A 22,367-nucleotide genomic window follows, 5' to 3' on the forward strand; every position below is an offset into this window, starting at 1 on the left:
GTGCGTCTCTGAGTGTGTGTGTGTCTGTGTGTGTATGTGTGTCATGCATGGGCACGTTATTGTCCAACTAATTGACTTTTTTTTTTAATGAACTCCAGCTCATCACAGAACATGAGCCTGTGAGATGATGGAAACATACACTCACCTGCCATTTTATTAGGTACAACCAATACCTTGAGAGAAGTGCCACTCAGTGTTGTCTTCTGCTGCTCAAGCCAGTAGGTTTGATGTTCTCCTGCATACCTTTGTTGAAATGGTTGGTTGTTTGAGTTTGGCCATTCGCCTCTGACCTTTATTCATCAACATGACATTTCCCTCCCCCCCAGAGGCGAGAGCACTGCAGCTCGTCAGATATTTTCTCTTTTTCAGTTCATTCTCTGTATATCCTCGAGATGTTTGTGTGAAAATCCTGCTCGGTCAGCACTAGATCTCTTTATCCTGATGTTCAGTTTGAAGTTCAACAGGTTTTCTTGTCTGCATGTCTGGTGTCATGTGACTGCCACATTAACGAGCAGTGGAACAGGTGTACCTGATAAAGTGGCTGGCGAGTATGTGTGTTTCTGAGTGTGTGTGTGTGTGCAGGTCCCACTAATTTGCATACAGAAGTGGCAAAGGCTTAAGTGTTCCACACTCCAAAGTCCTCGCGCAGACCCAGAGACATGCACAAGTGTCCCTCAGTGTTTGAATAATTACGAGACGTTATTGCCATTTACGAGTGACTGCCAGTCACATCCCTGCCCTTTGCATTTTCAAAAAAAACAACCCACCATTTTGTCTTTCTTTTGAAGCTGCATTGTTAAGTGCATGGATTTTCTTACAGTTTCAAGTTATGATACGCCTTTAATTTCTTTGATAACACCTCAGCGGGCAGAAACTTGCATGACCTCACAAAGACTGAAACCAGAGCCTGTGTTATTTGTCTTGCAGTGATTTATGTGACAATAAAGTGCTCTGTTGTTTCCCTTGGGTGCAACTTTTCTGACCCCCCCCCCCCCCCGAATTGTGACCACAAAGAAGTGTATCTAATATCATGAAAAAACAGCATCAGTTTCTCTGTTTTGTCATTCATCCTCTTCCTTTCTTTTTTTCTTTTCTTTTTTTTACCACCAATATTCTTTCATTACTTTGTTTGCTGCACCGGAGCCAAACTGCCAGGATGAGAGTCACGTTAGCTTTTTTGTAATCTGGCTCTTTGTCAGCCTGAGGTCTGCTCATGTCAAAGTCCACCTTCAGTGCCCTTGCATTCATCCCTTTCCGCACTAGTTTTCTAAATGTTTGCACACGAACACTAACAGTCTCCTCTGTATGTAGATGACACACTAATTAATCAAGCACACCATGCTCTCCAAACCAGTCACAGCCAAACAGCTTCCAGTTCGCAGGTAGCTGGCAATAATCACTTTGTACAACCCTGAAGGGCTGTGAGTTCACATGAGTGTGTGTTTGTGTGTTGTTGCACTTGTTCCTGGCTGGAAACACTGCAACACAAGTGTTTGTGTGTGCGCACACATTTAGTGCAAGGTATGTTAACGGCGCTCTGTTGAATGGGTCAGGCTGTGCTACGAGGCTGTTCATTATATGTTTGTATGATGGAGATATTATGCAGTCTGGATGTCCAGAGGTTATTGGACTCCTGCCTCATATTAAAGAATCTCTGTTTTTCTATCCCTCCTTAGGTTTTTTAATTTTTCATCACATCTCTCTCTCCTGTTCCACTGAAGACACTCTATTCCATGACATGATTGACTTTTAATCATCACAGTATTGTTTAGTGTGAGCTGTTGTTTGGGAGGAGACTATTAATATGCATTTTCTATGGACGACAGACCACAATTGCAGCTGATTGAGATTCGGGTCATTAGTAAATCTGTATCAGGAGGAAACCAGTGAGGTGTTTTTTTTTTATTTTGCTTATCCTCCTGATTGAATTTTTCTGCTCGTGGTGCTTTGCATTAAACTTTTAAACATAAAGAAACGTCTCCTATGTTGAAACCAGTGTCGAGTGAGCTCCACATGACTCTCTCTGTGTGACTTTCTCTCTCTCTCTCAGTAGAGTATCTGACAGTATTTATGTCATGACTGAGAAGATGAGTCATAAGAAGCAGCATACAGCAGCGCGATGGCTGAAAACACCAGGAAGCACACATCCATAGTTTCAGAGGTGGATTTTACAGCTGCAATTAAACCAGGATGTTTATTCGTAGTAATTTAATGACAATCACAATCTGGGCTTCTCATGTACTGTATGTGATTTTACAATATCGAAAATGCATAAAAGCTGCTGCTGTTTCTTTCACCACGCAGCTCCAAGTTTGGAGACTGGGATGCAGTGTGGACGAGTAATGCTATGTTAAAACAGGTTCACATCAGGTAACTTAAAAAAGCACAATAGAAAAAATCTGAAGATGATTGAAAACACGAAGAAGTACTCGCTGAAAGTTTCATAAGTGAATTTTAATGTACTATAAAAAACGAAACCAATCAACATTTTGACATGATAAATGCTTCTTTAATGGTTTACACACAAATGAATGCTCCCTCAGTTGGGTCTGATACTGCTTGACAGAGCCTGCTTCCAGATGAACAGCGTACAAGTAATCCCCAATAGGCAGAATAACATCAACAACAAAAAAAACACCATGAATTTGAACATTTCTCTAAATGAATCTGAAGTGTCCCATCCCCAAAAACAACATTAATGCTCCTCCAGTTAAACTGCAACTTCTAGCAGCTGACAAATCAGCACTAAATGGCTGTGTGGCTGTGGAGAAGTGGCTATCATCGATCATGTGCCGTCACCACATTGATAAAGAACCGTCCATGTCCACATCATAACATTTTCAACATATTTACTTTATACAAACACGTCTTCAGTGTGCTCGTACGTTAGCGTGACGCACGGGCACAAGCCCAAACCAGGACTGCTCATTAATATCTGTGCAGGAGAGAGAGAGATGTAGGCTGTGGAGAAGAAGGATTGATGGCAAACAGGGTGGCACAGGCAAGGTGATTAAAAACTCAAGCTACAGATGTTTCTGGAACACTTCAAAGTGGCGTGCCTGCCAGTGCCAGCCAGGGCTGGGCATGATGCATTATTGAGATGGTGCCCGCACCTGGCACCTGGCACTGGCATCACATGCTCGGTCCACCTGGCACCCAGCAGTCACATGGGTGACACTTCAGGTCACGCCTCCCTCCTGCATAAACCCAGCTCCCTGCGTGATGAAGGGCATCAAGGGAAGCAGCACACATGCTCAGCACAGACCTCAAAGGCACCAAAGTGGGGCATGTGCAGTTTGTAAACTTAGCTTCATGAATGAGAAGTGAAGAGGCAGGAAACGTTCTTGTGAAAAAAGACTGCAGTGCATTTCCTCTCTTACTTTGCATCTATATTGAGTGAGTTGCCAAGTGTAAATATGTCTCCCCACCTACAGGATTTATGCCTGAAATAGAATTTTACTTCCTCACTTGGCTTGTAACTGCCTGTTTAAGTTTACAACAGAGCAGAGTTGTGCAATGTTTAAACAATATTGTGTTTTGTCTCATGTGCCGAGGGAAGACGAATGGAAATTAGACGATGCAGTACCACAACATACTCATTTTTCAGGAAATAAATTATTGAAACGCAATTACGTACAACCAGTCTCTGCCTTATTGTAAGACAAAAAACATGGGAATCCTTCTGAGATGGGTTTAGGAAGAGCCTATGGTGTGATGCATTTCTTTCTGCTCAATATTTCAGCAGCCCCCCCCCCTCCAACCTTGTATTTAGAGGTCACAAACTGTGCATGTTTTTGTAAGTGTGCATGAATAAGTGAGTGTGTTTCTCCTGCTGGTGTCCCCTGACACCTGTATTCTCTCCGGGTGTGAGCAAGTGACAGAGGCCAGAGCCACAGTCACAGGTCTCAGACCAGTGGGGTGTGAAATGAATCAGAGGAGCGACCAACACACTCTCCCTCTGCTGCACACACATAACCGCTGGGGTGCTTGTGTGTGTGTGTGTGTGTGTGTGTGTGTGTGTGTCAGTGAAGGGTAAGACAAGAGAGTCCTGAGAAAGGACAAAGAAAAAAATAAATGAGAGGCTGAGACAAGAATCTACAATACACTGTGTTTCCTGACTGCAATAATAGCACCTCAGTAAATAAAGTCCATATAAATATTTATGAATGCTGCTACAATTTCTAGAGTAATTGTGGTTTAGCTTCAACAACTAAGTTTAATTAAGTCCTTATTGTCCCCAAGGCTGGATTACCAACTGGGCAAAGCGGGCAGCTGCCCCAACATCACAGTCCTCCGGTCCACTGCGTGTCTGTTGACTTTGGTCATTTGATTAACTGCAAATTTGGTAAGGAATTCACACTGCTTTAATAGTCATTTTAAAAGCCATTTGTGTGTTTTGTAATCTCGTACTCATGTGGCGTACGGTCATAATTAAATTTGTTGTTCAAATCAGATTAAAAATGCTCTTTTTTCCGGGTTTTGATGGGACTGGAGGTGACAGAGATGACACTGACCTCCGCAAACACTGACTCCCTCCCACATTTCAAATCCAAACTCAAATCTCACACAGCACTGTTCAATGTTATTGTCTTTTGTTATTCTATTGTATTTTATTTTTATGTTTGCATGTATGTAAGGTGACCTTGAGTGTCAAGAAAGGCACCAACAAATAAAATGTAGTATTATTATTATTAGACACATTATCCAACAGTAATAAAAATGTTTTTAATCTATACACAGAGAGACCACACACCTCTACCAAGGTACCTCCGTTTCCACCAGTGTTAATACACTCAATTGTTTTCCAATAACCCAGAACATGTATTTGTGTTCAGATCAACACAGGACAATCATCTAAATGTGTCCATGACTTTTGTGGGTATACCGCTCACAGACAAATGCATAAAGCACAACCTTCATCGCCCTATGTCAGCTGAGATTGGCACAACTCTCCCCCCCCCGCGACCCTCATATGGAGGATAAAGCAGTAGAAGATGGATAGATGGATGGACAACCTTCATGGCACAAGGTAAATACAAAAAACAGTTAGCATTTAGACAGCATAAGTACTGCCTAAACCGTGTATTTCACTTGTTATTGTACAAAGATGTTTGAACTAGAAGGTAAAAAGTTATTTTTGTGCTCACTTTAAAGCTAATATTTGGGGATATGCAGGCCAGTGTGCAGTTTAAAGTGTGAAGTGAGTCATAAAAGCACTTGGACTTATTGGTGAAGTATGAGGCATCTTATGCCTATTAATTAACCTTTTAAAAGAACAAAGGTTGCACTCTCTTGCACCCACGTTTTACTGCTTTCGAGTTGCTCCCCTCAGGTGGTAGATACTGAGAAACAAGACAAAAGAATCATTCATATAGTCCAAGTGTTCACTTCCTTAAATAATACCAGAAATGAAGTGTTAGGTCTTGACTTCTTTCTGTGTCTCTGTTCTGTAGACCTGGACAGACACAAATGTTATTTTCTATGAGTTAGGTCGGAAACTAATCTTATTGTTTTTTTTTATTGTATTTATTTCCACAATACACAGAGGGGAACCTGTGTGACACTGTATAGGACACTGTGGACGGATGCGGTGCTTGTGATGGGAATGCTGTTGCAGGTGTATTTTCCAAACCTGTTAATCATACATTTTTAGAAAAATGCAGCACACCCATGACAGGTGTACAATTATGTACACTCACCAGCCACTTTATTAGGCACACCTGTTCTAAGTACTCGTTAACAGACATATCTACTCAGCCAATCACATGGCAGCAACCCAGAGACATGTGCTACTAAGCAGACAAGTAGTATACTTCTCTACAAGAAGTTCAAACTGAATATGAGAATGGGGAAAAAAAGGTGCTTGGAGTGACTTTGAACGTGTCATGGTTGTTGGTGACGGACTGGCCCGGTCTGAGTATTTCAGAAACTGCTGATCTCCTGGGATTTTCATGCCCAACTATCTCTGGGGTTGACAGAGAATATATCCAGCCAGCTGTGGTTCTGTGGGCAAAACAAGTGTCCTGTTGATGCAAACCGTTTCTCAAATAACAGCTGCTTACAACCATGCACAAGACCCACTTTAAATGCACAACCTTGAGGTGCAGCAGAAGACCATGCACACGGGTGCCGCTCCTGCCACTTTATTAGGTGTATGTGTACCTAATAAAGTGGCTGGTGTTGAAGAGTCAGAGTGTCCCTGCCTGCACTATCATACCAATGAAGACTTGACACACACTTCCGCACCTACAGGTTACAGATTAGGAGCGGATAGGATGAGATGATGAAGACTTCTATTTCTACTCGTGTCTCGAGGCAGCACCTACTGAAATGTTCTGGGGTTTTTTTCTTCCTGAAATAGACTCAGAATCAGCTTTACTATGACTTGCACGTACAGTTTTAATAAAACAAAACTCTCCCGCATAGTTAATCAGGCCAGCAAAATCATAGGTTCACCACAAACACCACTCTCAGAGCTACATCAGCGCTCTGTGATCAGGAAAAGCCACCCTGATCACAGAGGACCCATCTCACACCCCTCCATCACTCCTTTCAGTTCCTGCCACCAGGCAGACACTATTAAGTCCCACTAGTCATTTATTCTCTATCTATCTATCTATCTAAATATCTATCTATCTATCTAAATGTGCAGAAATGTGAAACTGAAGTGTTGCAGTTGTTAATTAGTGCAGGAGTTGTTGTTTTGTTTTTTGTTTTCTTTTTAAACCCAGAAACACCTGATGCACACGCTCATTATGCTTGAGAATCTCTCACAAAAACACAGTTAATGTGAGTCAAGAACATTCTCTTCATCACAACCTGCAAACTCTTTAAGAAAAAAAAAAAACGCTCCAGCAACAAGAAACAGGGGGCGGCGGCAGCTCGAGGACTCTCCGGCTCTGTGATTGGCTGTGCCCGCTGTCCGTCACCCGTGCTGACGACTCAGCAGCACCTCCCACAGACGCACCGAGGCAGCGCAGCCTCCTCCACCGACGATGATGATATTCCAGGCACTTGCGGCTCGTCTGCAGCGCTAGGAGAAAGAGGAGAGAGAGCAGCGAGAGAGAAGCTCACCTCCTCCAGCAGCGGGTGAGGTAGAACAGAGAGGTGGAGAGCGACGCGAGAGAAGAGGCCGTGGAGTAAACAAGAAGAAGAAGAAGAAGAAGTAGAAGTAGACCGAAAGACAGCAGCGGCTTGGAGCCTCCAGCCAGCGCGAGGAGTGTTTATTTAATTTAATTGTATGCGCTTTTGTTTTGCAAAGTGTTTTAATTGCCCACATCAGCATCGACATGTCCTCGTCCGGCAAAGACAACAGCGGTGCCCAACATGCCAATTACGTGGGACCTTATCGTTTGGAGAAGACGCTCGGGAAAGGACAGACAGGTTAGTTGGGACAGCGCTGCTCACTGCAGACGAGCCCTTTAATTGCTACATTTATTTTCCGGTGCGCTCCGCAGCGAGTTGAAATGTGTGCGTGTGTGTGTGTGTGTGCGTGCGTGTGCGCGCGTGCAGGTAATGATAGGTACCTACTCACAAACACCTGTCCACGCCTGTGGGGGATATTAGTGGTCAGTGAAGTGACATAATCAGTGCTCACACTGTGCGGTGATGAGTGGAAGGGGATTAGGTGATGTTGCTTTCCATAGGTTTGTTCACTGTGCGTTGGCGTTGCATTGGGTGTGTGTGTGTGTGTATGTGTGTGTGTGTATGTGTGTGGATCCAACAACAACAACAATAGTGTGATGTGCTGTGAAAATTAACTTTTCTTCTGTGCGTCTTTCTGTGTGTGTGTGTGTGTGTGTGTGTGTGTGTGTGTGTGTGTGTGTGTGTGTGTGTGTGATTGGAGCAGAACACCGTTAATCCCGATTTGCCTGATACATTGATCTATTCTTAGTCCGCAAGCAGAGCAGCAGAGAGGCAGGCGTTTCTCTCTCTCCTATAGGCTCCTGACTGCAAACCCGTGGGCTTCCACTGGTGAAGAGTGGAGGGGTCCCACCATGACAGATCACAGAGCACGCGAGCCCCCCTCACTGATCTATATTCATGGACCCCAGGGGATGTAACTGCTCGTCTCCCTGAACAAGGAGCACATGATTTATCCCAGCATAGACAGCAGTGACACTGCAGTTTGTTCAAGTTGCAGAGCACATGTAGCATTATTCAGTCTTATTTAAGGTGATGCTTTAAGGATTGCACATGTAATATCACAAGTGCCTTGGGCAGAATAATTGTGATACATGATTTTGGGAACGTCTGCTTTATAGAAACATATGTTTTTTTCCCCCCATTGCAGATCCAATACATATTTTTATTGAATACCTTAAAGATGTAACAGTAGAGTTCAGTGTGGTTGTGTGAGGTATTGACACATTATCAACACTGACTTTGCAGCGCATGCTGCAGTTTTTGTGAACGAGCCATGGGCTCATTGATGATATGGATGCCAGCAGGGACAGATTTAACAAAAGGCTCACATCATAAAATCTACACCTGCTTAAATCTTTGGTATCTTAAGAAGAGGAGTGTTGCTTTTTTTTTTCCTTGCTGTTACAATACACAGCGCCTTCTGACTGAAGTTTGTATACTGCTCTCTCCCTGCACCAAAGCCCATGGAGATAATCTGTGACTTTATATCACAGCACACAGGAGTTGTTAATCCACTGCTGCCTGCATCAGTAAGTCAGATATATTATCTTCTGGCTTTGGTGTTTGAAATCCTTTGCTCGGATTTACCTAAGTGACACAAACTTATTAAATGAAGCAGCAGTAGACCAGCAGTAACTGTGTCCACATGGGCTAAAAATGCTGATTTTCTGCATGGACTTTGGTACAGACGAGTGCGCGGTTGACAAACTTCAGTTTCCAGCTGGAAACGGCTATTTAATGGCAAGACTAAGTAGAGAACGTGTTTTTAAGATATCACAGACATTAAGCAGGCATATATTTTATTAGATGAGCCTTATGCTGAGCAGCTAAATTCTGTTTTTTTCACTGCTGCCCCTGCTGGCAGCCGTGCTATCAGTAAGAGCGAGTGTCCAGGTCACAGGCTGCTTCACAGAAATGGCAGTGTGCTCTGTGAAATAAGTGTCAATATCTAATGCAAACACCCTGCTGAGGACCAGATGCGTTCCCTCCTGCAGGTTCTACAGTCACACCTCACATTCTCTTGGTGTTCTTTATTTTGGAAACCAAAATATCTCCACCCACTCTGCACATTTTTAGGGGATACGGTGAGAATACAGAGCCTTCATCCATGTTAACAGTTTGAGAGTTTAAGAGACTGGAAGCGTGCAGATTACCCCCTGGCTAAACACTGGTTTTTAGACACTCGTATGAAATAATAACATTATCTCCATTTGTGATGATCCTGATGATGGAAATCATTAACATAAATTGATTGTGTGTGATTTTTAGCTCAGCGTGCAACCATACTGTATCCCATCCCATCCCTGATGATGCGTACACGTTGGCTTGGCTTGTTTGTGTGCGAGTAGCCCTATAATCGAGGAGCTGTTGTCAGCATTCAGTGAGAATCCTCTGTGCTGTGGTCAAGTGCATGCAGCCAGTGGAGCCATGTGAATCACAGGCAGGCACAGCCCTGTGTAGGCAGCGACAGCAGGAGAGATGCAACATGCTTTGTAAGCTCACCGCCTATAAAGAGAGACGGAGTGAGACTTTTCCTCTTTTCCCTGTTGAGAGATTTTCCTCCCATCTGCTATCTAAAATGGCTACAATCGGCGTAGCTTCCCCCTACCTGGTACAGCTGGTCATGCTGTGCAGCCCTGTGTGTTTGTGTACATAAATGTTTGTGTGTTCTCTCACACTACACCCTTTTTTTTGGTCATTTCACTCACCTGACCAGTGCTAAGTGGTGATTAATGGAGTCTTTTATGGCCTGCCATGATGTGAGGCCTCTCTGTGACTGTTGGGCACTTCAGGACATTTTAAAAACATATATATATTATCAAAAGTCAGTTTGTATCCATAACTAGTGGAGTTTGGTGTCTCATAACAGATTAACCACAAATATAGCACTGAGAACACCTGAGGTGAGACTCCCTTTCTGCTACAGCTCACATTTAATCGTTAGTGTTTACAGGAGGATGTCTCACTCACTGGCAGAGCCAGCTTTCTCTCCGGAGTGTGTAATGGCTGTGTGTGGTGGTATAGGTCTGGCTGGCAGGACAGGTCTGCTGGGTACAGATGTTTAATGACCTGGTGGTATCGCTGAGATCATCCGTTGCTCAGTATGTATTTATGTGAGCATTGAGCTAGATCTGGATGCATTTCTGTCTTGCTTGCCAAAGACGTCAATACCCATAGAAGATTTAGCGGTTCACATTCATATCTATCTACAAGTCTATTTGTGGGCGAGTTGTAGCTGTAGAGGATGCACTGTCCTCCTTTTGTTGTTTGTTTTTGCTGCGCTGCCATTATCATTAATGCCACATCACCAGATATTGGTTATGTGTCAGATTGAGGGACCACATAATGAAGTGAAAATTGAAAATTTGAAAATCGTAATTGATGATGGGATTCGTGTGTCCACGCGGTCCCTGAAAGCAATCATATCGTTGGCGTATCGATGGAAAACTGGATCATAACATGTGTCCTGTTCGCGAAATATGACTTAATTTGGACAATTGTAACTGTGTTCCTGGGGAATGCTTTCGGCCTGTATCTTCATATGCATTTTCATATTTTAAATGTGCAGCAAGAGCGGTTGCATTATGAGTGCATGCATGTTCAGTGTTGAGCGAATAATCACTTGGCATCTGTGTAGATGACTCATGCCAAACCTATGCAGATTAATGACATAATATTGCATTCACCCATTAACCGTTCTTTAATCTGTCAGACCTCCATATCAGGCTTCATGGATGGGATTGGTCTGGCAACTGCGAGCGCCCAATGGTGTGGGTCCAGTCGTGAGTGGCAGGTGGTTCTCTCCAGTGGGCTAAATCCCCCTGTGAGACTTTCCCAGGCTGTGGTAGGCTGGTATTATTAGAGTGGAGAAAGCGGAAGGCCTCTGGTTGATCTAACCCTGTCCTGCTGCGCACAGGAGTGGTGCTGTTCTGTGTTCATTAAGTGATTAGACCTTTTCCTGACACACACAAACACACACGGCCACCACAGTGTCTCTGGTTTGGCTTCTTGATTTAATCCCCTACATAGCCAAAGTCCCCACAGCTCGCACTCGCACACTCACGTGGCCTAAAGGTGCAGCAGGCTGACCCACACTAGCTCAGCAACTTAGCACCGACATAGTAGTCTTCAAACTGGCTTGTGCAGATCAGGCCACATTGTACAGGTTATACATATGTATGTATATTTATATGTATGTATGTGTACACACACATATATATATATATATATATATATATATATATATATATATATGTGTGTGTGTGTGTGTACACTCAGAACTGTTTGCACAGTTTACACTAGAATTGTCTCTTGGCCCTTGTCTCTGCATTTGCTTTCCTTCATCTTAATTGCTTTCTGTCTGGTTTCTGCAGACCATGTGTGCATTCCTGTCAGTCAGCTGTGCATTAGGGCTTGATGGGGTCTATGGATATGGAGCGCCGGTTTAGCTGGCTACTGATTGCGGTCAAAGACACGGAAGCATGGAGGCCATTTACCAAGCAAACGACTGTTATTGTGCTGGAGTGGAACGGTGTGCGTATGAAATGGGTCATGGAAGCGCTTTAAATATCTGTGGATATGTGCTAGCCTTTTTCCTCATACCCCCTGCACTGTCACAAATGACAATCAACAGTCATCATCAACATCAGCAGCCCCTTCTTCTGGCAAACACTGATTTGTGCTGCCTGTTATGCTGCATAATGTTCCGTATTAGCCCCGGGAGCCTCTAATCGATGTCACATGGTGCCACAGTAACTGAGGTAACCTTTATTAAAATTTTGAACCCCCACAGCAGGGTTTAGGTTATGAGTCTTATTATATTTCACAAATCTCGATGCTTTCTTTGATAAGGCTGAAGAATGTGGATTTGTTTGAACCATGTGCACTGACTTAACGGAATTCATTGCAATGCTTTACCTTTACTTTGTTTCTCTGGGCTGTTTTATTAGTGGAATAGCTGCCTATTGTCTAGAAAACATTGCCTGTTAATCCATTGTAAGTCCCTGTTTGTTAGTTTTTTTTTTGGAGGGGGGTGATGAGTTGGATATTGACAGGCAGTTGGAGGGTGATGTGTAGGCTCCTAGATTCTTTGATTGATGTTTAGAGTGAAATCATCTGTGCTTGAGGGGCTTTTATATTGACTGAGGTATTGACTGGGTTATCATGACAAAAAGCTGCCCATGATTTTACGTTACATCTCTCTCTCTGTTTAGCTCTCGCTGTTTCTGTCTAGTGAGTTCTTCTTGGGCTCCCTGGGCTTACAAGGCATTTAAGGCAGAATCCAGCTGCTCGTTGTGTTTTTTGTGTCAATTGTGGGCTTCTCTACTGTAGTTTGAGCATTTCGTGTGTGTGTGTGTGTGTGTGTGTGTGTTCTGAATGAGAAAGTGAAGGAAAGTCTCGTCATTTGTCTTTCTTTTCATTTATACCTCCACAAATTAACTCGACCGTTCTCGGAGCGCGGTACATTGGACGTTAACGTAAAACCATTAATTTGACGTTGATTAATAGCTGGTAAACTGAGGAGGGTTGATCCAGATCAATGGGGCACTCCCAATGATTTCCTGTCTAGCGGTGGAGATCCATACTGTTTCACAGCACATGATATTCCTGATGATGACAAGTGAAGTGGGAATGCTCAGTCAATGCTGTCAATGAAAAACCACTTGGCAAATCCACAGAAACTAAATGTCTGTACATGTGTACTGTGTGTGTGTGTGTGTGTGTGTGTGGCTTGTGAACCAAGCAGATGCTGTGTGTGGGTTTTAAAATAATCTTGAAACCAGCATTGAGCTCAAACACAGGTGTGTCTCTCCCACGTTGTCAGTTTTGACTACAATTTGGTGAGTGCTGGAAATGAGTTAAGAGGTTACAATGATGAGCAACCCTGTGTTTTAAATAGGCCTGTTCAGGGATTCAGGTCAGAGGAGTCCTGACCCAATGGCTTGGCTGCATCACTCCCAGCTGTGTTAGCAAGCTGGATCAGACATGGAGAGCAGGAAGCCAAGGCCTGCGTGTCCTCAGCTGTTTGACTGAGTGGCTAAAGCCAAAGCCACTTCTCCCTCAGGCCTGAAATGAATCCTAAATGGTGGCAGGCTGGTGTTCTAGAGTGTCAGCTGATGTGTACTGTTTGTTAGTTTGTGTGAAAAAGGCTCCCTCTAAGTATGTTTGTGTGTAACTGTGTATTGGCACTGTTGCATCATGGGTCATTCATAAGAACTGATAAGAGTGCACACACATGCAGAAACCCATTTCCCACCACCCCTACTGAGGAGTAGTGGTTAGAATCTACCAGAACAAAATGGGACGTCATTTATATTTATTAGTTTCTTTGGTTAATTTTGGTTAATCTTGGAAACATTTGAAGCGTGCCCCTGAAAAATCTCTTGTTTGGAAGGCTTAGTTGTGGGGACAAGAGGACAAGCCTGTGGTCTTGACGTGACTTTGGCCGAGGTGACATAACGATGATGGTCTTGTCATTTAGTTCACTTCTCTCCGCTACCTCACTCCGGCTCTCCCCCCCCAACCAACCCCCCCCCTGTCCCCTCTTCCCATGACTAGTCGAGATTCATACAGGGATTCAGCCATGTGGTAAATCAGACACGACCTCGGTGGAATTGCATCGATTGGGAGGAATGTATGTACCCAACGATTTTCAGAGATTAATGATGAGGAAAGAGGTGGAGAACTGGAGGGGGAGGAGAGAGAGGAGGATACAGTCGAGGAGAAAGGGGGAGGAGCAGAAGATGAAAGGAGGACCATGAAGTGGTCTTGAATGTTTTGACTGTGGTGGAGGTTATTAATTAAGGCTCGATATTGATCACGCTCTTCATTGTTACCTCCTCCCCCCTGATTTTCATCTCTTCCTTGCTGACCTCCAGGGAAGAAAACGGTTCAATCTGTAGATGGAAGGTCAGTGGATAAGTGAAACGATTGCTGCAATTCTCTCTGTGGGCAGTCATGAAACGGTGAGACTGTGGGTGCGTGTGTGTGTGTGTGTTGCCTGGGACAGGCCCCATTACGTCCTATGTGGGTTTCATCCTTACTCAGCACACACGCTGTCCCTGTTTCTCTGCCTTGTTATGTAGTGTGGAGAATCAGGTTAGAGTGACATGGTTTTATGGTCTATTTTCTCACAGTTATACCATGACAGTAGACACACACACACACACACACTTCGGCCATGTCTCTGCTTAGGTCGCCATGTCTCTGCTCGGCTGCTGTGTTTTCCACATAATGTGTTACAGTCCCATGCTATTTAGAATTCCACGGTGCGAGTTTTCCAGCACAGAGGGGGCTGCAAGCAGGAATGCACAATTTCTCTTTTCACTCGTACATCAAATTGTTACATTTATATGTGACTTCACACTGTTTCTTCAATAAATAAAATATGTGCGGTGCCTCTCGACAACTCTGTACCAGCCCTTGCCTTCGTGCACTTCGATGCTGCTCACCGAGTCTGCCGTCGTGTCTTGTTTTTTTAATTTTGACGTAGACGTATGGAGGCAAATGGAACATGTATGCACATGTTTGTGAAAGAGAAATCCTGTGTCTCTCTTAACCCCATCTCACCCAGCTCAGATTAACTCTTTGTGAGCTGCATGTCTGGCTCTGACTGTGAGAACGCTGCGTTGGTTGCCAAGGATGGTTGTCTGGTTGTCATGGTTTCCCTGCTTCTTGCTGGTTCCCAGTCTGCCCTCATGAAGAAATAAAAGGGAATACTCTCTCTCTCTCTCTCTCTCTCGCTCTCTCGTGCACACACACACACACATTTTACTTACTCTCTCACGCTCGTTCAATCTCCGCGTTGCTCTCATTCCTTCCCCTCTCCTCTCTCTCTCCAGCCCTGCAGTCTGAAGTTAGCATCGTAACAGCCAGGCTGCAAAACCCTCTGCTGCCTTTGCTTGCGCTCAAGTCATTATCTGACTTATTCCTCTGCATCGGCATTGTCTGTAGCTGTGGAAACAAAGTGTTTGAATGCTTGTGTATGTGTGTGTGCATGCTTGTGCAGCCTGTGTGCTTGTGCATGTGCTCAGACATACGGTCATGGATCAGACAGGCTTGCCCCTCTTCTGTGCTCTGTGCTGCATTCCCATTTAAATCTGGTGGATTAGCACATGTGTGGAGCCTCAGCTTTAGTCAGCTGTCAGCTCAGCTTGCCTTGGCAGGCTGTCCTCAGATCAGGGGGTGAAGCTCTGCACTTATCCCCCCCTCTCCCCATCACTGACGTGTGCCCTGCTGTACCTCACCCATTGACTAATAGATGGGTGGACCAGTGACCTTGACTTTAATGCAGGTTTCTAACGGCTGCAATAAACCTATACAATTGGCGCACTATATATTCATCAACAGCAAATTTTGCATTGATTTTTGTTGAGAACTACGGGGCCCTTTGCAGCAAGAAGACCCGGGTTCGCGACCCGGTTGGAACAAGGGCCTTTCTGCATGGGGTTTGCATGTTCTCCCCTTGTGTGCGTGGGTTTTGTACACGCAAATTGTACACTCTAAATTGACCGCAGGTGTGAGAGTGGATGGTTGTTTGTCTCTGTATGTGGCCCTGTGATGGACTGGCGATCTGTCCACGGTGTGACCCGCCTATCGCCCTATGTCATCTGAGATTGGCACAGCACCGCCCGCGACCCTCATGTGGAGGATAAAGCAGTAGAAGATAGATGGATGGACCTCAGCTAATGGATGTATGACTGCTTGAATAATATATATATATATATCTATATATATATATATCTATATATATATATATATATATATATATATGTGTGTGTGTATATATGTGTATATATATATGTGTGTGTATATGTATATATATGTGTGTGTGTGTGTGTGTGTGTATATATATAGATAGATAGATAGATATACGTGTACATACATATTTACCATAAGTTGCTTATTTCTTAACTTTAATGTGTCTAAATTGAACATTCACAAAGTCCCTCTGACTTACATACAGAAAAATCAAATAAATAGAATGTAAATCAGGAGCAAATAAAATATTGCTTCATATCAAAGTAAAGAACTGGTTTGGATTTACATATTTTAACCAACTTGCCATTTCAACTTGTAATTTCTTGACACTTTGCCTGAGAAGGTTTATTAGTGTAAAGTACAGCAGTGTTGAACACAGTGAATGAATGACTTAAATTACTTGAAAAAGCCTTTGCTTCAGCAGACCTGCTGGCAACTCCCCTCGGACTGTTTTCCAAGGAAAAGTACATGAATGAAAATGTGTGCTCATTTACTGTGCTTTGCTCATCCCAGGTGGCAGGAGCAGGGTAATTGTGATTCATTCAGAGTTTTTCCACCGCCACTCGCTCTGTTGTCGGCTCTTTAGGCTATGAAGCACAATGTCGCCCAAGCCTGAAACACCTGAGATGTGGCTTGGCATGTGAAGTGAAGCGCACAGGCCTCACTGAGATTAGGTTAGACGAGCCTGACTGGTCACAAATCAACAAACCTGTGCTGGCTGCCCGTCTTTGTGGCACTGACTTCTGACACTTGGCCAGACTAAAAAGAATAAGCACCATGTCAGCAAGCTCCATGTATTTGGAACATCCAGGAGTGCGTTATTCATGGGAATGGTAAGGAAGACGCGTTGTTGTTGCCAGTCCACACACACACAATAAAAACTCACCTTGATCGTAGGTGTAGCTCCATCTCTGGTCCCGCCAAGATGAACAGTTTCTTCTGTTTCCACCTCGTCAGAGAAAGTGTCTGAAAGCTTTGAGGCCGACTCCAGGTCAAATCCTCTCTTGTATCAGAATCAAATAAGACAACAGTGAGTTGGCGTCATGTGTTTTATGTTAAATCTGAATTTTAAATTCAGTGTCTTGGTCTTGCGTCTCTACTTGTGTGGCTGTTTGTGATACTATTTCATCAGGAATCATTTAATACGACCAGTCCCGCTCTCCCGTTAGTGTTTTGCTCTTCATTAATATGCTTATGTGTTAGACCAGCAAACAACATGCAACTTTCTCTATTTCTCTCTCTACTGTGACGCAACCTTTCATAATAAGAGCAAGCAGCATACTCTGAATAACTCTGTAAACATCTTAAGATCATGTGGTGGTTTATCCATAATGTATGACACATCACCAGCAATTCCATCTTAACCGCTCGTCCCTTTCCATAAGAAACCAGAAAATGATTTCTCCCATCATTAAAAGGTTAATAAAAATGAGCCCTACAGTTGAAGATGCATTGCTTTTTTTTTTTTTCCTGTAAGGAGAAATATTTTCTATTCCCTACAATATGATAAAGGTCATATTGGGTCTATATTGCCCCAAGGTCAAAAGCTGTAATAAAGGCCTGAGAGTTACTGCACTGATATTTAAGTACTTTCTTTCTTCATTTTCTCGACATTGGTCTTTACACGGGTCTCGAGCAGAGGTTATAGGTTGTTTCTGGCTTGTCGGTGCTCCTTTTCTCCCAAAGGGAGATGGACAGATTAGAATAGTTCAGGTCCACATGGTCCATAAAAGGGTTGTTGGTTTCATTGGAGGAGGATGGCGGATTCATGTGTGTGTGTGTGTGTGTGTGTGTGCGTGGAGGGTAGTGATGGTAGTTTTGTGTCAGTTCTGTTTAATTTAAAGATGGTGTAATCACTTAATTCATTTACTTTTGTTGTTCGCATTATTTGATGTATTGATGCTTTTTCTTCTTCTTTGGGCTTTTATAGCAGTTGGTATTTGTAAAGTTTGCATTACTGCCTCCTCTTTCTCTTTCCTTTCTTCTTTCTTTTTCTTACCAGCAAATGTTCTTCTTCTTTTGGTAATTCTTCAGCAGTTGTTACCGTATTGCTGCATTTCTGCCTTCTTATTATTCATCCCTTCTTACCAAGGACAGACCTGGAGGTGTGGATGTAAATTGTCTGTCTTTGTGTCTTTCCTGACTAATGGAACAGTTTATGGAGTGATTAAAGGGAAGAGCAATGAAGTAGGGGAACTTCGTCTCTTTATTCCAGATCGTTGACTTTTTTTTTTTTATTCATAACTAAATGCTGCTAATTCCTGAGGAGGCTGCTGGTGTTGCAGTTGTGGTTTGTGCTGCATTGAGTGTGTGTGTGTGTGTGTGTGTGTGTACTGCATGATCCAGCATCTGAGTGTCTGTAACTCATGGAACACAGATGAACATGAGAGAGAGAGAGAGAGTAGGAAAGAGCCAGGCTCACAAAAGATCCTTTTTTTTGGGTGAGAAAATAAAACAAAAAGAGTCACAGCAGTAAAGCGTCTCTCAGGGTCAGCGCCTCTATTGTCATTTAAATCCAGCACACACAGCCACACACATACAGATATGTACAGGGGCAGGCCGTGCAGCAACAGGACGATTGTCGGTGTCTATAGGAATCCCAGCGTCTCCCTCTGACATCATCGCTGCAGGAGATGCAGCCGTAGCAGCAAAAAAAAAAGAAGCCCGAGGACACACATGCACTCACAAACACAAACACTTCCCTGTGCCTTTAGGATATTTAGGAAGCTTGTTCCTCCGTGTTTCAATCCTGTCCTTTGCTTAACCTCACAAAAGTTTACCTGTGAGTGCAAACACTTTTGCAAAGTGTTCACTAAACTTTGCATGTAAGATAACTGTGTCGTCTTCGTTGAAGTAGTGACCTGCAGGAGCTTCAGTGTGAAGAGTCTGTGGCCATGGCAACACATGGGTACACGCTCACATGCTGAGTGCGTGAGTTATGCTGTGTTTGAGTACGATGATATTTTGCTTGAGTTTGCTGTCGTCAGTGCAGTTTTGATTCATTATGGTCTGTGTAATGAGAGCATGAACGCGAGGCCCGCGGTGTCCACGTGCACTTACGTTTGTGCGGCTCTCTGAGGAACTGACGACGTGTCACCACATGACTCATGTGAGTGTGTTATTATGATCATTACGGCAATTACGTCTCTCTTTGTCTAACGGTTTCTCCACCTGTTTGCTTCTGAGGATGTGACGCATCAGATGGTTTGGGGCTCCAAGTGCTCTTGGATACGCTAACATTTGGGTTTTATGAGATGAGGTGACGTGTTGTTTCAGTGGCTGAAGAAATCCACCGTAGAGTTGAAGTTTTCAGTTGAAAATTGCATGAAGACCAGGGTTGTCATGGTATATTGATACCGCTGTGATATGAACCACGGCTCATTTTCCCCCATGCATATGCCAAATGACCGTTAATACACACAGACATAGAATTAAACAGCCCAGCCAACTCTGTCAGAACAATGCCTCAAAACTTTATCATTTCAAAAACAATCTATTTCCTCTCCCTCTGTGATCAGCTATTCTGGCTGCAGCACTGAGCACCATATGGCTGCGGCACAGGGGGACAGGGAAAAAGTGACAAAGCATCATGTTTCTTAAGTTTCATTATGTTTCTCAGCACCCCCCCCCCCCCCCCCCCCCCCACACACACACACACCCCTGCATAAAACTGTCAAAGAAGAGCAGAATTCAAATTATGACATTAAGACTCATGTAGAATTCAGTGTAGAGATGCAGATTGAGTGAGATTGAGAGTGCATTGAGATAATATTTAAAATTCTCACTGAAAACCAGGATGAAGTGTTACCACGAATGATCAACTGTGCTATAGGGGACTGCCGTCATCTGTAAGAGAGTGTAATGATGTTAATTTTGTGTTGTGTGTATGCGTGTGATTTCATAATGAATTAGACTCCTGCGGTTAGTGTGACAAGAGGGAGAAACAACAACATTACAATAAGTGCAGCAGCCCAAATAAAGACCATTCACACTGTTTTTTAGGTGAGAACATGTTTAATTAGCGTTGACTCACAGGACTAATGACTCTGTGTTATATGCTGTTTTTTTGACAGTTTCAGCTCTGAATGACTTTAGTAGGATCTCAAGACCTGGTGAAATATTCCAGTGCAGCACTATGGCACACATTCATCATCTACCTGTTGGCATACTGTGAGCCATACATGTATTTAGCAGACCTTTACGTTACAGAGTCACTGAGCTCTATTGTGATGGGTTTTTTTCTCCCTTTGACATCACATTTCATGCAAAGGTAAAGAACGTGGAAGAAGCACCACAGGACAGTGAGAATGGTGTTAAGAAAGTCCCAGGTATACTCCTTTATTATAGTGAGAATGAAGCTTTAATAAAACAGAGAAAACTGAAAGTGCCTATTGGCAAATGCAGCAACCTCACCTTACATAGCGGCTAAATTACCTCAGACATTATTTATTATTATTTATATACACCCCGGACTTGGTTTATTATGGTTACCTGCACCAGGCAATATACTCCCCCACCCCCTTTTTCTGTGTCAATTATCGCTCTTCTACTACATTTTGCCGCCACCTTCCATCTTGACCCTTCCTCCTCCTGCTCCCTTGTTTCCTTGCCTCATGTCTAGTTGAGGTATTCCCCTGCAGCCTGCAGACTTCACACTGCTATTCCGCTCAGGTAGGGCTCATTTCATGCAGGATGATTAGATCTCACTCGCAGCAGTTGAGGGTTGGATAAGCCCGAGTGTTGTGGGCTGGCACAATGGCAGAAAAAATTCAATTAAATCTTTTACATATACTCCCTTTGCAGTATACCTGCCAGTCTACAGACACACTCAGTACACACACACGCACACACTGCATATATCTGCTGTTGTGGCTGTTTCTGCTGCTGTTTTTGTTTTGATACCACTGTTATGAATGATGAGAGTATGCGATTCCCTCTTCCCCCATCTGTTCATCTGTCTCAGATTTTACATCTTCCCAGCTGTGACGGAAAATGGCAAAAAAAAAACTATCTGTAGCCTCACAAATTGTAGCGTCACACACACATAACCATGTGTGGGAATCTGTATAAATAGGCTAATTTAATGTGAAAGTAGTCTATCACAGTGAGCCTGATTGGAAGAAGCATATCCTGTGTTGATTTTATGGGCCAGTGCTGGTAATTTGCTTGTAAAGACTGATCTGAGCAGCTGATGGTCGTACTCCATGTTACAAACTGCAGGAGGAGAAGGCAAGCGTAATTGGACGTTAAAATAAGACAGAAGTGTGTGTGTGTGTGTGTAATTTTCATTTGCCTCTCACGTTTTATCAGCTTTTCAAGTGTCACAACATGTTTGCCAAGATTTTATATTGCTCGTCATTTGGTAAGTGTTTCATCATAAAGCAGTACAAAGGAATTCCATTAAAGTTATATAAAGTTGGATCAATTATATAACTGATGTATTTGCTATGTACTAGCTAAATAATGTAGCGACTCGATTACAGGTGATTTTGAGTTTTAATGTAAGGTGATATAGGATTTTATGGGATTTTTGCCTCAATATAGTCCTCTGAAATTAGGCTAAATTAAATAATTTAGATAAATGCAGCCCCACTGCTCAACTGAAAATAATAAGGGGCCTCTGTGTATTCCTAACAAAGAATTACAACATCTTCAGAGCTGAAAATGGGGAACATTTGGTCTTTAGTTCGCTCATATTTCTAATGCCCCTCAGCTTTTGTGATTGTGAGAACTTGGGCTGATTCGGCTTTCATGGGATCGGAAATCTGTCTTCGCCAGTGTCATTAAAGCTCAACCTCTTACATTCACTGCGTAATAAGATTTTATTAAATATTCAAACCATTACCTGGAGGAGCTCAGTGAGCGCGCGTTTGTCTTCCCATGTGTGCGACGAGCTCTGTGTTCTTCGTCTGTCTCAGCACAGACGGATAAAACAGGACAAAAGACTGACAGGCAGACACAGGAATACATTTATGCGCACCTGGAGACGGACATACTTTGTGACCGCGTAATGATTTGTTGCTCTAAATGTTATGGTCCCAACTGATGAAGAGTCCAGACAAGATTAGGCTCATTAAACCAGAGAGGGATGTGCTTGTTTGCCGGATTTGTTAGCCCTACCCTGGGCCTCGTCTCTTATTTCATTCCTCCTCACCCTCACCCTTTCTTTACCCGCTTCTCTCCCTGAGTGCTGCACTAAATCAGGCAGACCTTTTAATTAAAAGACACTTTTTCCTCTGCTCTAAACACACTATAAACAGGCCGAGCTGCACCTGGACACAAACACAAATGTACTCGAAACACAGTACTTGTCTCCGCCCTCTCGAAGATTAAACGGAGGCAATAAAAGAAGTTAAGTCAAACTATGATTCCTCATGTCCCTAATTTTCCCATTTGTTTCAATTAGAAAGGTAATATTTCCTCTTTATATTTTTTGACCTAAGGAAAAGACCCCGTCTGCA

The 22,367-nt window shown here is 43.4% G+C and overlaps 1 protein-coding gene across 3 annotated transcripts in view; it reads left to right on the forward strand.

Annotated features, from left to right (window-relative positions):
• The first annotated feature begins 6,860 nt into the window (after nt 1-6,860).
• Nucleotides 6,861-22,367, forward strand: part of LOC131470539 (serine/threonine-protein kinase BRSK2) — a 193,749-nt gene continuing 178,242 nt past the window's right edge. The window contains exon 1 of one of the 3 annotated variants that reach the window (XM_058646431.1): nt 6,861-7,383. In XM_058646431.1, the coding sequence (XP_058502414.1) occupies nt 7,290-7,383 (94 nt within the window). In that variant the 5' untranslated portion in view covers nt 6,861-7,289. The remainder of the gene's footprint in view (nt 7,384-22,367) is intronic. The other 2 variants (XM_058646432.1, XM_058646433.1) reach the window with 2 other exon arrangements.

This window comes from Solea solea, chromosome 12, assembly GCF_958295425.1.
Source record: "Solea solea chromosome 12, fSolSol10.1, whole genome shotgun sequence".
NCBI classification, from domain to species: Eukaryota; Metazoa; Chordata; class Actinopteri; order Pleuronectiformes; family Soleidae; genus Solea; species Solea solea.